At 55.6% G+C, this 15,982-nt stretch overlaps 2 protein-coding genes and 1 non-coding gene across 8 annotated transcripts in view; 1 reads left to right on the top strand and 2 right to left on the bottom strand.

Moving 5' to 3' along the window:
* The window catches only part of LOC114021903, a 139,248-nt gene extending 131,485 nt beyond the window's left edge, over positions 1 to 7,763 (bottom strand). Inside the window, exon 1 of one of the 2 annotated variants that reach the window (XM_043525092.1) lies at positions 7,701 to 7,763. The gene's annotated coding sequence lies outside the window, so the exon portion shown is untranslated. The remainder of the gene's footprint in view (positions 1 to 7,700) is intronic. The other variant, XM_043525094.1, reaches the window with a different exon arrangement.
* On the bottom strand, positions 2,880 to 3,071 carry LOC114022628. Its single transcript, XR_003566655.2, has one exon. It is a non-coding gene; the product is annotated as a U2 spliceosomal RNA (small nuclear RNA).
* A 111-nt stretch (positions 7,764 to 7,874) lies between the features above and the next one.
* Positions 7,875 to 15,282, top strand: LOC114018898 (zinc finger MYM-type protein 1). 5 transcript variants are annotated; one of them, XM_027819762.3, is made up of 5 exons: positions 7,875 to 7,995; positions 9,104 to 9,254; positions 10,204 to 10,317; positions 12,167 to 12,728; positions 13,006 to 14,291. In XM_027819762.3, the coding sequence occupies exon 5, from the start codon at positions 13,241 to 13,243 to the stop codon at positions 14,267 to 14,269; it is 1,029 nt and encodes a 342-aa protein (XP_027675563.2). In that variant the 5' UTR covers positions 7,875 to 7,995; positions 9,104 to 9,254; positions 10,204 to 10,317; positions 12,167 to 12,728; positions 13,006 to 13,240; the 3' UTR covers positions 14,270 to 14,291. The 5 variants fall into 5 exon arrangements, with proteins under 5 accessions (XP_027675563.2, XP_027675561.2, XP_043381040.1 ...); XM_027819760.3 differs by having other exon boundaries at positions 9,104 to 9,265; XM_043525105.1 differs by lacking the exon at positions 7,875 to 7,995 and having other exon boundaries at positions 8,038 to 10,317; positions 13,006 to 15,282.
* Positions 15,283 to 15,982: the final 700 nt, after the last annotated feature.

The raw sequence follows: 15,982 nt of genomic DNA, 5'->3' as shown, positions 1-15,982 counted from the left end.
TTGGGCTAAGCCCAGCCTCTCCTTCCCTTTGTAACGTCCCTGCTCTCTGCCCCCAGGGATGGGGACAGGTCTGAGACATGCCCCTGTCTCCCGAGGGCTCCACAGAGCTAGGGGTGCCCCAAGGGCTCAGGGAATGTGCCGGGTTCAGAGTCTCTTACCCTAGTAAGAGGGGGCACTGCAGGCTGATGTGCTCCACCTGCCAGGTATAGACACCTCCGGGCTGGGAGCTCATCTCCATCATTACCAGGATCTGGAAAGGCCAGTCTCCGGCTGTGCCTTCCCATTCTTGGACTGCTTGATTTTGGTCCCTGAGGAGTAAAACCCCATCATGGACCAACCAGCATCTTGGGGTGGGGCTGGGATCCCGATTTCAGGGGGGAAACTTTCACCTGGGGCTGAATTGAGAAGGAAGGGGAGAGAGAGCTGGGAGAGAGGGAGTGGAATTCGGGGAACAAGTTCCAGCTCCCAAGTAACAGCCTTCCTTGGAAGCGGATGGGAGTCTCTGCTCTGCAGCGCTTAGCTCTGGGGGCCCCCTCTCTCTTTTCTTTATCTCTCTCTCTCCTGAGTTAATGCAAGTCACTGAGAACCCAGCACAGTGTAGGACTCTGAATCATCAGAGATTGGCCAGGGACCCACTGGCTCAATATTTGATCTTTCTCAGATGCTTGCCTGGTGTGTCTTGCTCACATGCTCAGGGTCAAACTGATCGATTGCCATTTTTGGGGCTCGGGAAGGGATTTTACTGTAGGGACCTTGGGTCGCTTGCTCGAATCCTCTGGGTGTATCTCCCAAATCAATTCCCTGCCCTTGCAGGGGCCGCAGGATCCGGTGCACCTCAGTCCCTCCTACTCTCTGCCTGCGGCAGACAAGAGAATAGTGTACAGATGGTCCCATCCAGATGATTGGGCTCTTTGCGGGGGTCACTCACTGGGTGGGGGGTAGTGGCCTGGGACGTGCAGGGGGTCAGATCAGATTATCTGGCAGTTTCTTGTGGCCTGAAACTCTACCACTCTGACTCAAATCTTTCTCCTCTTCTGCTCCTAGTCTGGAGAAATCATTGACAGAGACTGTTCCTTACACTGAAACGACAATATTTTCCCAAGGGGAAAGGGTCAGAAATGTCTCTTTCAGGGGTACACAGATGAACAGCTGATCCAAACCACATACTTTTGGAAAGTGCACCAAGAAGAGCAGTGTGAACACCAACAGACCAACAAATAAGAAGAGAGACACTTAAGTGATCTACAACTGACTGTAACACAAAACTAAAAGCCCCCGATTCTAAGATCCCAGATAAAAACAAACACTAATAACCAGCCTGAAACAAAGACAAAACATGGGAACATCACAATCCCGATACTGACCCCACAATTGTTTTCACTTTTCACTTTCTTTGAACCGAAAGATTTTCTCAGCTGGGAGAGGCCCCGCTCCTGGAAGCGCTGCAATAGCAGGCTGACTTGTGTAATGCGCAGAGCAAGCCCCTACTCCACCACCAACACACAGCTCTCCAATGGAGAACAGATCAGACATCACACTGGTAAGAACACATGTAACTTAAAAGATAACATTTATGTTTCACAGTCCAAGAGACACAGACAAGGTTTTCATCTCAAGGCCAAGAGACCAAACATCAAGACACTTGGTCACAGCCTTTGATAGACCAAGAGACTACTTACACTTGGTCTTAGCTCCGAGGAGCTGAGAACTGCAACCCGACGCAGCCCTCCCGCTCCCGCCGCTTTCTACACCAGCAGGAGCAGCTCGCAGACGGACACCAGGCAGCATTAACAAGACTTTGAGAACTATGGAACTAAGTGGCAATCACTGCCCCAAAATCACTCCCCTACAACCCTTCAAAGCAAGAACTCTCCGCACCGGCTTCTGCTCGCAGACAGAGAATTCCTTCCGCCTGCTTCGTTTAATTCATGTGGCCGGCTTCCCTGGCTCCTGGGAATGCTAATGTGCATAACCCGCCCACTGACATGTAACGCCACCTGTCAGCGTCAGCACTTACAGCAACAGGTCAAAGAGACTGGGCCAGCGCTAGGCCGGAGCCCGGTGCCCCTTTGGGCCCTGGCACAGCTATCTGAACCAGTCCAGCAGCGTGTGGCAGACACTCACAGGTTCGCTCACCACGAGTCCAGCGCCTTGTCTAGCCACTACCCAGATGCCTGCCCTGCGCTGACCCCCAGCTTTTGCACTAAGCTCAGGAAAACAGGAATAGAGAGCTGTGCTGTGCAGGGACATCATGCTGAGGGCAGTTTTCTGGTGGCGGGGTGGGTGCAGGTCAGCGTGATGGAATTTCTGGTCTGTAAAAGTGGGGGGCCCACCAGTGCCCGAACAGTGGCCCTCCTACCCCATGCCAGCCCGCTCCACCCCATTCCATGAGTCCCCTGACGCCCCATGCCTTCCCCCAGGCCCTGCCCCATTCCTTCCCCATGAGGCTCCAGCCTTACGACGCCCATTCCCCCTGCCTTCGCAATTCCCCTTCTCCCCAAGCGCTCAGCCTCGCGCCACAACTACCCCCTAGTCCCGCCCCTAAACCCCCCCTTTCCCCGAAGCTTCGCCCCGCTGCCACCACATTCTCTCCCATGGGGACACAGATGAAACCCTGATCCAAACCACACACGTTTGGAAAGTGCATGAAGGGGATCCGTGCGAGCACAGACAGAGAATAAAATAAGAAGAGAGCCACTTCAGTGATCTATAAACAATAGTAAATGTAAGAAAAGCAGTCCCCCAACGCGAGAGACCCAATTACAAACAAAATATAAATAACCAACCCAAAATAAATGAGTAATATATGAGCATTACAAAGCAGACACTAACATAAGAAATATTTTTCACTTTCTTTTAACCAGAAGATTCTCCCGGATGGAAAGTACATCACTCCTGGAAACACTGCAATACCCCAGGTTGATGCATGGGATGGATGGAGTAAGCCCCTAATCCAGCTCCCTGTTTCAAAAATCCATTTAATATACAGTTCTCAAATAGAGAACATATCAAATATTAAACTGATAAGAACAGATTTAAAATTTTTCTTAAAGCTAATTTTAAAAAATTATACAGAACACAGGTTAAGAAAAGCGTGTCTGTACATCTGAGTATCGTGCTTAGATTATCCACAATTACGAAGTTTGTTTTAAACATAATAAGGTACACATAATACATAATCAGCAACAATCCAAATTAAGGTGGATAAATTTAACAATACACTTTAGGTATTAACATCAAAGTATTTGGGTACATCACTCATGAAAAGTTATACAGAGACTTGGCTGTGGGAAGCAAATATATCAATGAGTGAAGACTGTCCCTCAGTATTACAGAATATAGGTAGGTTGTCCATTTAGAAAATACAACCCACTAGGGAAGTATTTCAGTTAATTGCTAACTGCATTTTCCATTGGCACTCCAGCTCATCTCTCCTGGTCTTGCTTATGCCCAGTGATGTGTTCTAGGTAGATGATCCTCACCCACCGAATAGCATCCAACACCATGAGTTACCACATCAACCAAACATAACATTAAGCAATTCTCTGGACACTCACTCTTCTGCCAGGGCTCGCTGGTGATGACGATTCCCGGTTGCAGTTGGCTGTGTGTGCCATATACTCCACCTATGGCACCAGGATTCCTAGTCCTTGGCGTGCCTCGCACCACGTCCCATCGCGGCCTATATGCTTCCCCAGCCCTCGCGAAGCATCGCGGGCCTAAACGAAGCACAGTCTCCCCCCTCTCCGACTCCCACAATGCTCCGCTGGCACCAATATCCGCATATTTGGTCAAGTGGCCCTGCCCTCCTGCAGCCCACCCACGCATGGCTCCTCCCCTTGCCAGCCCCAGCTGCGAGCCAAACAGCAGCCCCAGGAGCCCCCAGATCCTGCCTGCGTTTTCCCCAGGGCAGGCGGCCGTAGCTGGCAAGGGTGCAGGAAACTTTCTAGAAGTGGGGGGCCAAGACCCAACTGCTGATAGTGGGGGTCACAATTTAAAGGTTTGTCCCCCCCAGGAAGCCCCCACTTAGGCTCAGTTTCCCCTCCCTGCAGTTCCCAGCTGTTCTCCTACCGTGCCCTCAGGGGCACCCCTCACCAGCTCCAGCAGCTGCCACTGAGGGACCCAGCAGGGCCAGCAAGCTCTGGCAGAAATGGGGAGCACATGACCCCACATGACCCTCCACGTTGCCTCTGAATGGCACCCCTGTGCAGGGGTGTTAAAAAGAGGGGCCATGCCCCCCCCCGGGTCCGCTGGGTTGTGTCCCCACTTGCCAGTTGAGCAGGGTTTGGTCTGGTCCCTCCTTGGCTGGGGACCTGAATGGAAACCAGTGAGCTGCAGGGGGCTTAGTAGGGGGTGCTCTCCCCTTGCAGTCCTTGCACCAGCGCAGCCCTAGGGGGGCCTGTGCTGCAGGGCGTGGGGTATGGGCGCTCTCCCCTCGCAATTGGCGCTGGTCCAATGCACCCCCACAATGCTGGGGGGCACCTTGTAGCTGCCTTTCCCTGACACCGGGAAGTCCGAGTGCGATTCTCACAGCAGGGGGTCTGCACTGTTGAGGGAAGTGCTGAGGGACCCCATGCCATGGGGGTCAGAGGGTCCATCATCCCACTGAGGCTCCAGGGGGGCTCAGTCTCCATGAGTCAGGCACAGCTTGGCCTTTTCACCGCTCGCACCATCCATCTCCCTACGGGGCTTATAAGCCCCCAGTCTCAGCCCCTCCCCATCTCTGCTGCATTCACCCGCCACCCACCATGGGGCAGGGCAGGGCTAGGCCAGGCCATTGTCCCACTGGCACAGCTGGGGTGGGAGGCCCAGAGAATTTAGTGACTGGCCCAGGCTCACACATGGAGTCACTTGCAGAGCCAGAAATTGAACCCCAGGATCCCAGCGCTTGAGCTCCTGGGCTCTCTCCTCTCCGCACCCCCCTGTCATGTCTGCACAGGTTCGGTTCATTGGCCCAGACCTGGAACTGAGCTTGGGAGATCCTTTCGGAGTGTCGGACCCTCCCAGAGGGCCCCACGCTACCTTCAGGGAAAGCCACATGGTGTCACCGCTTAGCAGCCCTGCTTCACACCGAGCTCTTCCTTCAGCAAGTCCATCTGGGTTGGAGCCCTCTGTGAGGCTTGAACCCCCAAAGGGAGCGATTCCCCCCATTCAGTACTTGCAGGGACTCAGCCAGCCTTGGCAAAGCAGGCGGGTTTATTCGGTGACTGGAACTCAGCGCAGGCCGACACAGCTCAAGGAAATGGAAGTTACAGCAGAGTTCCTTTGCGGGATCTCCGAGCCCCAGCCAAGCTGTGTGGCCCCCTTAGGTCCTGCTCTGTGCGTCTTTATCCCGTTCCCCTCTTTGTCTCTAGTTTTGCTCCTCCTCAGTCCTTTGTTCTTGGCCAGAGTATTGTCGCTCAGCCTCCTTCCTGAGAGGCAGGAAGTCTGTACAGCTCTGGGTCGCTGGGCCTCTGCAAAGAGTAAACAGACATTTCCCCCCCCCCCCACCGCTGCAGCATATAGGGGAGACTGAGGTGCATACAGTATTCATACAAAATATTACAGAAAAGTCCCACTCCGCCCCACCCTCCACCTGCCAGCCCGCTAACAGCAGATTGGAGCTGGCACCCCCAGGAGGGCGAAGGCCCCCGTGTCCTATTCCTTGCCCCACAATGGCCTGCTGGCGGAGTAGCACCGCTCTGGGCCCTGCCGTGCAGACACAGCACACAGTAGCAAGTGTCTGACCAGGAATTTGTCCATCTCTTCTCAGCGTGGCTCAGGGCTGCTGTTCTACCTTGTAACAGGCTGGTCGGCGCAGCCCCCCTGCTCTCACCCACTAGACTCTGCTCCCCTCTCCTAGAGCTGGGGATAGAACCCAGGAGTCCTGACTAAAATTCCCCACCTTGCTTGAACCCACGTCACATCCACAGCCCAGACTATTGCTGGATTACCGCAGGGCCGAGAAACCCCAGTCATGCCCAGGACCCCCGAGTGCTCGGTTCCGCACAGATGCGGAACAAAAGGACAGAAGCTATCCCCAGAGAGCCCATGGTGCCCCACACCCAGCTCTGGAGATGGGCCCTGCCCCCCAGGACCTCTCAGCCCAGCCAGCGAGTTGGAGCGGCCTCCCTGGCATCCTGTAGTGTCGTCAGGGCTCCCAGGGGGTAGCTGGGCCTATGTCCCAGGGCCAATCTGCTTGCTTCCCGGGCACCTCAGCTCAGCCCGAATGCCCTGCCGGCATCCCCTCCTGGTTCCCGTCCCCCCTGCCTGGACCTTCTCCCTTTGTGTATGTAGCCGGGCCTGAACCCTGCACCCAGGCCCAGACTCTTGCAGCCCCCAGAGGAGCCCGCTAGGCAGTGCCTCCCTGCAGGGTTTACTGCATGACACAGGTCAGCTCCGGCTCCATGCCGATCCTGGATCCCAGTGATCCCACAGGGCCTCTGGCACAGCCCCTGGGCAGGCCCCTTCATGGTGCCAGACCCACTTAGTGTCTCACTCTGAGACTAGGGTAAGTGACGTGGCTTGACCGCCTCCTGGGACCGAACCTGGGAGTCTTCAGCCCCCCTGCTTCACTTCGGGAGCCCCCTTCAGCGAGTCCACCTGGGTTGGACACCAGGGAGAGCCTTGTGCCCCCAAAGGGAGTGTTCACCCTGCTGCAAACATCTGCAGGGACAGCAGAAGGGTTTGTTAGCTGGCTGGACCACAGAGCAGACAGTCCTTGGTTAGCACAGAGAGCTACAAGCGTGGTAAGCCCTTAGCCCTCGGAGCCCTTTTGTCCCAGCTTCCGGCCACCCACACGCTGCAACCCTCTACCTGACCCCTCCTGAGCCCTTTGCTCCCCAACTGGTTACACCCAGCTGGCTTTCTGCTGAGGGGTCGGCCACCCATGGTCGTTAGGTGCTAGGTACCAAAGGTAACAGCTCTCCATCACAGCTGAATCTCTGGGTCCCACGACCTAGTTAACCGTGCAGCATGTAGGGGAAACTGAGGAACACACAGTATTCATACAAAATATTACAGAAAATTCCCATTCCATGACAGCCCACAAATGTCTAATGTGCACAGAACATCCCAGGGGGAGGAGAATGCCACCCCGACCCAGGGCCCCAATTTCCCACTGCTCAGATCCAGACTGGCCCTTAGGGCTCTCAGCTCTGGGAGGGAGTTTGGGGTCCGGAGGGGTGTGTGGGAAAGAGTTTGAGGGTTGCAGGCTCGGGGAGGGAGTTTGGGGGTTGGAGGGGGGGTGGGAAACGGGAGGGGGGTGCAGGCTCGGGGAGGGAGTTTGGGGAAGGGAGGGGGGTGCAGGCTCTGGGAGGGAGTTTGGGGGTGGGGGTGCAGGCTCGGGGAGGGGGGTAGGGGTGCAGGCTTTGCGAGGGAGTTTGGGGAAGGGGAGGGGGGGTGCAGGCTCGGGGAGGGGGGCTGCGGAGCTCTCCTGGGGCTCCTAGGAGGGGCGTGCCGGGGGGTCTCCAGCCCAGCTGCCCCCAGGCACCGCCCCCACCAGTTCCCATTGGCCGCAGGGGGCTGGGGGCGGGGCCCAAACCCACCCCCAGGGGTCCGCAGCCAGGTGGAGCGAGGCTCCGCTGCGCGGCCGGCGGCGAGGGGGGGCCCCGGGCTGTTTGAAATGGCCGGGGGGGGCAGGCACCAGGGGCCCAAGGGGCGTCCGCCCCCGGCGCCCCATAACCCGCCCCCCCGGCAGGCGGGGGCCGAGTCTCGCTCACCTTTGGGGGACGCGGGGGGCCCCCGCGAGGAGACGGGCCTGGGCCGGGCCAGCAGCAGCGGGGGGGTTGCGGGACACGGGCGGGGCTGGGCTGAACGCCGCAGTGAATCCGATTCACTTCCTGCCCAGGGACCCGTTTCCACGGGACACGGAGCCCGCGGCTGCCTCCATTGTGGGCTGGGCTCACAGCCGGGCGGAGCCGCTGCTGGTCCCCGCGGGGGGTGCGGGGAGAGCCCGGCACGGACCCCCGCTCTGGGCCCGGCCGGGGGGACCCAGCCCCCTCCCGGAGCCCGCAGGTGAGGGGCGGAGGCAGCGGGACCCATGGTGGGAGGGAGGTTCCCAGCTCTGCTCCCCCGCTCCCATTCCCTGCAGCCCCCCGCCCTGGGGCAGTGCCTGGCCTGGGGGCTGGGAGAGGAGAAGCCAGGTCCTGCCTCTGCCCGGTCCCCGCTGCTGGGGGGACGCGCTGCCTGGAACAGGGTGGGGGGTCCCCCAACGCGGCTCTTTGGATCCTGCTCCTTTCTAGCAGTGGGGTCGGGGACTCTGTGCCTGCGAAGGGTTAATATGTGAGGCTGAGATTCAGTCCGGGTGTTTTTAGCAAAAGTCCTGGACAGGTCACAGTAATAAACAAAAATTCAGGGCCTGTGACCTGTCTCTGGCTTTTGCTATAAATCCCCCGACTGAAGCTCTACTCCTGAGCCCCACTGCTCCCCAGGGCCCCTGCTCCAGCGGTGGGGGCTGGCTGCCCAGCAGGCTGTTGCTCTGAGGCCCCCACGGCTGCCCCCAAGCCCACTGCTCCAGCCACCCTCGGGGAGGGATGCTGCTCCGGCGCTCCCCGGGGTCAGCCATACCAGCCACTACTCAGGCGCTCCCCACAGCCAGCTGCCCGGGGCCGGGCCTGTGGCCAGCTGCACTGGCCTGCGGAAGTCACGGAATCGCAGCCTTATTGAGATGGTCTCGGTGGCTTCGGTCCTGGTGGGAGGCTTCGTGTGCGCACCACACTAAAGTGACCAAGGGTTTTCCCATCATGGCAGCGTTTCAAGCTCCTGTCTGCAGGGAAAAAGCTGGGGACCGGTGGGGAGAATGCGGTTGTGAAATGGACTAAAGCCCCGTCGGAAACCTCTGCATTCGCCCTCCCACCCTGACCGGCTGCGGAATAACACTCACGTTTCACAGCAGGTCTCTCTGTTCTCCCCAGGGAAGTGGCGGGGAAATGGCCGAGGCGTAGCTGGCTCGGGTGAGAGATTTTCAGGGGCCTGCTGGTGGGTCTGTGATGGTGGAGGCAGGACGGGGCAAACCTGCTGCTACATGTCCTGCCTGAGGCCTGATTTTTGGAACGCCCCCAGGTGTGGGGGGGAGGGTGAAGGGGCCCATTTCTGGAGGTGAAAACAACCCCTTCCTGTACAGGACTGAGAAAATGGACCAGACTCCCACTGCTGCAGCCTGAACCTGTCAGCCCAAGGCTGCTGTGAAACATGAAGGGAGATGCCCTGTCTCTTCGGATCCAGCTGCTGGGAATCGAGAGATTGTTGGGATTCCTGTCCTCTGGCTAGTAGGGGTGAGATAAATGTAAGGCCTCCCGCCACCACCTCTGCTGGGGTGGGGATAAAGAGCTCTCTCTTTCCCTCCAGCCCCTGAAACCTGCTGGCTTCTCTGTGCAGGGTAGGGGCGGCTGCCCCTCCCAGAGCTTCCTCTTCTTTCGGCACTCCTCCACTATTTATAATGGGATTGTGGCTGGGGCACCAGGTTCTGAGTTTGTTACAGACAGCGGTGACCTTTGAGGAGGTGGCTGTGTATTTCACCCAGGGGCCGGGGGCTCGGCTGGCCCCCGGTCAGAGAGCCCTCTACGGGGACGTCACAGAATTCTGAGACCGTGACCTCGCTCGGTCAGGGATTCCTGCCCCCTTGCTTATTAGAAGCTGTGGGATTTCTGATATGCCCAGTTTCACTTCTGCTCGAGGTTCTTCCATGGGCACATCAGGGAATTGAGTCCCAAAGGCTGCAGATCCCAAGGGAAAGTGACTTTCACCTCCACACTACCACCCATGAGACAGGGGAGTCAGAGATGTAATGTAGACGCTAATTCATCCCAATCCCTCCAGCTGTCAAGAAGCATGACAGTTATCAGCGCATGTTAATTCTCATTTGCACACAAAATTCCTGCTTTCAATTCCTGAGACTTGCTCCATCTATGGAAGGGCCCTGGCTTCTGCAGGTTCAGACACAGGCAAGTGTTTCATATCAGCCGTGTCTGAGTCAGCAAGTCCCCCAGAGCATACACATCCTGGAAATTCCTCCTTGGGATGGGACACAACCCCTGCCCCCCCCATCCCCCCCACCCTATGCAGACCTCTGCTTTTGCCAAGTGGGTTCAGTGGCCACGTTCCCGTCCATTTGGATTCCGTGTAACCCCCTTCATGGCGTGCGGCCCGGTTATAATCGGAGACGGTTCCTTGTGAGAAATCCTGAGTGCGCTCTGATCTCATCTGATTTCACCCCACGAGCAGGAGTCCCCCTACCCAAACCTGACACAGTCGCCCGGCTGGAACGGGGGAAAGAGCTGCGGGTCCCGGCTCTCCGGGGCTCTGAAGAAAGGGAGATCCCAAGAGGCGCCCATGCAGGTGAGAGTTGGTGAAAGTGAGACAAACTGTCCATTAAGTGAAGGAAAAAGCTGGGTCTCTTACACAAATGTGCTGCGAGTAAGGTCCTCTGATTCTGGCTCATCTCACCCCAGCCAGGGTTGTAGCCAGCAGGTCCAGTACCGGGTTTACAGTGGCACCGGGCCCACACTTGGAAGGGGCCCCGGTGCCTGGAATGTTACCCCTCCTGCCTCTGCCTGCATCCCCAGGCTCGCCCCTGCTCAGCTTCTTCCCCCTGAGACCCTGCCTGCTGCTCGCTCCTTTCTGCCCCCGGCCCCACCCGCCTGCTGCTTGCTCCTCTCCGCCCCCGGCCCCTTCCCTCCTCCCCTCAACTCGCCGCTCTCTCCTCTGCCCCCTGGCTCCCCCAGCCTGCCGCTCTCTCCTCTCTGCCCCCGGCCCCTGCCGCTCTCTCCTCTCTGCCCCCTGGCCCCCCCCCCGCCTGCCGCTCTCTCCTCTCTGCCCCCTGACCCCCCCCCCCCGCCTGCCGCTCTCTCCTCTCTGCCCCCTGGCCCCCCCCCGCCTGCCGCTCTCTCCTCTCTGCCCCCTGCCCCCCCCCCGCCTGCCACTCTGTCCTCCCTGCCCCCTGCCCCCGCCCCCGCCTGCCGCTCTCTCCTCTCTGCCCCCTGGCCCCCCCCGCCTGCCGCTCTCTCCTCTCTGCCCCCGGCCCCCCCCCCCGCCTGCCACTCTGTCCTCCCTGCCCCCGCCCCCGCCTGCCGCTCTCTCCTCTCTGCCCCCTGCCCCCCCCCCCACCTGCCGCTCTCTCCTCTCTGGCCCTCCCCCTAACCCCCACCTGCCACTCTCCCCTCTCCATCCCCTGGTCCCACCCGCCTGCCACTCCCTGGCCCCGCCTCACCACTTGTTCCAGAAGTGACACACTGGGGGGGCAAGTGGGGGGTCAGTTGGCCTCCCCACGATTTCTGCTTGGCGGGCCATGGGGGAGGGAAAGAGGCTCTGTCCTCCCCAGGCAGCCGCCACCCAGAACAGAGCGGCTGGTGTGCAGAGTCGCTGGTCCTACCCCTTCCGCTCCTTGCCCAGGTCTGTCTGGCAGGGACAGGGGCCAAGTGAGCCTGAAATGTGCCGGGGGTGGAGGGAGCTGCTTCTCTCTGCGCCATGGCCCCTCCCCTCACCCGCTGCTCACTCCCCTCTCCCCTCCCACTTCCTGCTCACTTCTTGCCACCTCCTGGCCTCTCCCCCTGCCCACTACTTGCTCCCCTCCACCCCCTTTCCCCCGTCGCTCACCCTTAAGGCATAGCCCTCCCACTTTTAAAAGTGATGGGGCCATGGCCCTCTGACCCCCCCACATTGCGGCACCCCCATTGCCAGGTGTCAAGTTTTCGACCAGAAAGTCGAGGCAAAAAGGGGACCTGGCAGTGTGTGGTCAGCACTGCTGACCGGACACTAAATGTCCGGATACGGGAGTAACCTCAGCCAGCCTCCCCACCGGAGGGGCGGGAAGAGCAGCGGCTTCTGCCTGGAGGAGCTGCAGCTCAGCTGGAGAGAGAGAACTGGCACACAAGGACCCGGCTCCTGCAGAAGGAAGTAGGTGCCAGCTCTGCACCGCCCCGGGGGGATCCTGTCCACCCCTCCCCCTGCCTCGCTGTGCTTGCCCCCAGCACCTGCCTCGCTCCAGATGTGGACTGCCCCTCCCTGCCCCACCCCACTGTGCTCTTGGCCCGGCCCCTGCCTCACTCCAGCTGGTGACTGACCCTTCCGCCCACCTGCCACACTGTGCTTGTCCCCGGCCTCTGCCTCGCTCCAGGGACCTACCTGGGCTCCCTCCACATACACACTCTGCCCTTTCATTTTCTTTCCACGCTGCATTTGTTCCCAGGAAGGCACGTGGCATCGGAAGGTCAGCAGCGTATGTGCACACGCTGCAATCTGCCACAGGCGTGAGTGAGGTGCAGGGCGGGAGACCGTAAATAGAGGAGAACGAACAAACCAGTCCCAGCGATAAAGAAAATAAACGACGAAAAAACATTTACGTGGTGCTCAGAAACAGAGGCGTAGAGCAGAAGGCGGAACTGCATTGCACAAGCAGTTACTTCGTTAATAACAGCATAGAGACCGCCGGTGACCATACTAATCCTACTAGCAGTGCTCATAGTGACGATGAGTGTGTAATTGATACTAGTACGTGGCGGGTCCAGCCTACGTTGGACATGGTTCTGAAGATCAGGCTGTTTCTTCTGACAAAATCCTCTCATCAAAGAAAGAACCCAGCGATAACCTGCTGCTGCAAAACACACTAGTACGATTGCCTTCCTCCGATGCCGCTCTCTGGACGGTTGATGCTTTCACCCAAAGTACTGCATAGACGTGGGCCCTGATTTCTGCCGAAATCGCGATGGAAAATAGGCAATGTCATCAAGACAACATAAGGGCAGAACAAGGTAATTATAACTTTTCTATGTTTTTTTTAATACATTACTTGAGTGTTTTTTGAGATCAATTTTTCCCAGAAAGGGGTTGACGTCACTATTCATTTTGAGAGACAATTGAAATAAGCAGATTTGTGCTGTCTCTATCTAAATGTAAAAATGTACATTCTAGGTTTTGCTCACTACTACACTATGAGCTGCTTACTCTCTCAATGCCCCACGCGTGTGCCTGTATTCAGCAGAAATGTTGAAGAGTATTCATTAGTATTAATTTTTTTATTTATTTTAGGAAACTCTGTGATACAGCCTTCAATCAAGTGCCCCTGAATGGTGAAATTATTGAAAGGCCCTGGCTCATATACTCACCATCGACTGGCTGCCTCTTCTGTTTTATGTGCAAATTGTTTTCTCCGAACAGCACATCTGCACGAGCCAAGAGAGGATTTGATTCATGGGATCACATTGGCAGACTCGGTGACCATGAAAGATCTACTGAGCACCGACAAGCTCTCACCGCTTAGACAATGTGTTTATCGAAGACTCGAGCCCTTGATAAACATACAGCAGATGGAAATATTAAAGAAAGAAATTACTGGACAGAAGTGTTGAAGCGAGTCATAGCAACAATAAAATTTTTGGCAATACGAGGTCTGGCACTGAGCGGGACGAATGAAACCTTTGGCAGTCTTAATAATGGCAACTTTTTGGGCTGCTTAGAGCTCATAGCAGAGTACGACCCTTTCCTGGCCTGCCACATCAACAACTATGGGAATACTGGTCATGGCACAACGTCTCATCTATCATCGACAATCTGTGAAGAGTTCATTAAACTCATGGCTGACAAGCTAAAACAGGTCATTGTGGATGAGCTAAAACTGGCTAAGTATTTTTTCTTCAGCACTGATTCCACACTAGATACGAGCCATACCGATCAGCTGACACTTACTGTGCGCTACGTGCTGAATAACTGCACGCCCGTAGAACGCTTCTTGAATTTTGTTCCAGTTACATCGCATACAGGTCTTCATCTGTTTAATGTCATCAATGGAACCCTGAATGACAAACTAAATATCAATCTAAAGGACTGCAGAGGTCAAACATACGACAGGGCTAGTAACCTGCCCGACACTTACTCCGGTGTGCAAGCTCGGGTAATTGCAGGCAACGAGAAAGCAGTGTACATCCCATGCATGACCCACTCACTCAACCTACGTAGCGTTGCAGCTGCAGAGTCATGCACGGATGCAATTACATTTTTTCGCTTTATCCAAAACCTGTATGTATTTTTCTCAGGATCGACTTATTGCTGGGGGGGGGCCTCTTGCGAGATTCTCTGCACAAGGAGACATGTGAGGCCAGTAAGAGAGAACTTTTCCCGAAGCGCCTCAGTGACACAAGGCGGCCAGTTCAAGCGGGTGCACTTTGCAGTTTATCGTGCAACTACAAATCTGCTGCAGGCTCTTGGTGCGGACACGCTGCAGAATGGCTACACACGAGCAGAGGCAAACTCTCTTCAGCTGGAACCATGGCTCGGTTGGAGGCTGCATTTATGACAACGTTTTGGAGTAGTGTCCTGACAAGAGTAAACAAAACAAGTCAACTTCTGCAGTCTGAAACAATGGACTCAGGCGGACTGTGACACTGCTGAAGTCACTCTCTGAGTTGCTGGCAGCACCATGGAATAGCTTTGAGGACTACCATGAATCTGCGATGTCTTTACGTTCTACAGCAAACTTCCAGTTAAAGCAGCAACATCATCCAAAGCGTGTGGCTGATGATAGCGAAGAACCCGCTGTCGTGCTGACTGGTGAAGAGAAGTTCAAAGTCGAATCATTCTACGCCATAGTTGACTCACTTGGCAGCCATCTCAACAGAAGAATTCATGCATATTCAGAAATAAACAACCGTTTCTGTTTTTTAACGGGTGACCTTGACAGTACGGCTGTGAAAGAGTCTCTCAGAAGTTTAACTGAATTCTATTCAGGTGACCTCAATGAAGAGATCTTTGGTGAATGGGTACAGTGGTGCTCACTGGTAAAGCAACTTGCCTCCAAGCCGTTATCACAAGCTCTGCCTACACCACTGCAAATGCTGACCATAACGAACACGCAGAATTTGCAAACAGTCTTTCCAAATGTCTTTGTTGCGCTTCACATTTACCTGACACTCCCAGTCTCAAACTGCGGTGGTGAAAGGTCGTCTTCACATTTAAAAAGGATAAAAAGTGCTTTACATGCTACAATGATTCAAGAAAGACTTAACAGTCTTACTCTGTTATCCATTGAATCGGGGATGCTAAACTCTGTAGGCTTTTCCAATTTAATAGAAGTGTTTGCTGCTGCAAAGGCACGCCGAAAAATCTGAAGACGTTTTTCATCCCTGTAAATAGCCCAATAGCTACATGCAGTGGTTTGGTTGAGTGAGTTATTCACATTCATACTTGCTATGTAATATGCAAATTACTTATCTGACGCAAGATAAGTATGAATGACACTGTAAATATATGCATCCGATGAAGTGAGCTGTAGCTCACGAAAGCTTATACGCAACTAAATTTTTTAGTCTCTAAGGTGCCACAAGTCCTCCTTTTCTTTTTGTCTTCCGACAGTGGTCAACGCCACGTGCCCCAGAGGGAATGAACAGAACAGGGAATCATCAAGTGACAGACGCTCTTGCAGCCCCTCCTGGAAGAATCAGGGGGAGGGAGGGGATTTTATATATATTTTACAAATGACTAGAAACGCTCTCACAGCTGGCAGATTTCCTGTGGCGGGACTCGAACCCAGGGCACGATGTGGCCCTTAACCTTTGTCTCCATTGCAGTCCAAACTCAGCAAGGCAGGTGTGAAAAGGGAAACAAATAAAAACACAACCTACCTTGTCGCCAGAGGCCCAACCCCCAGCTGCAAATATCCCCCATGCTATTGTCAAAGTTTGACTCAGACTCACAATTTATCAGACCACTCTGTTTTATTAGCAAAGCTGCTCTGCTAATACATTTAGAAGTGAGCCCCCCGAGTGGGGCTTGTGTCTCTTAATTTATACAGTTTTTTGGAGAACAAGTTACAGAGAAGTTACAGACAAAAGAAGAAAAAGATTTTAGTCACCACCCTTCGAGATCCCTGAGACCAGTCACGTATCTTCAATTACCTGCCACCCTTAACAATCCCCTTTAACAGCTTCCAGTTATCTTAACTAATTGCCCTTCACACCATCCATTCTGATGCCTGCTTCTTAGACGTGCTGGCTCTATCTTAATTGCTTCT

Source organism: Chelonia mydas, chromosome 11, assembly GCF_015237465.2.
Source record: "Chelonia mydas isolate rCheMyd1 chromosome 11, rCheMyd1.pri.v2, whole genome shotgun sequence".
Taxonomy (NCBI): domain Eukaryota; kingdom Metazoa; phylum Chordata; order Testudines; family Cheloniidae; genus Chelonia; species Chelonia mydas.
Note: the sequence above shows the minus strand (reverse complement) of the source record. Positions and strands in the feature narration are given on the sequence as shown.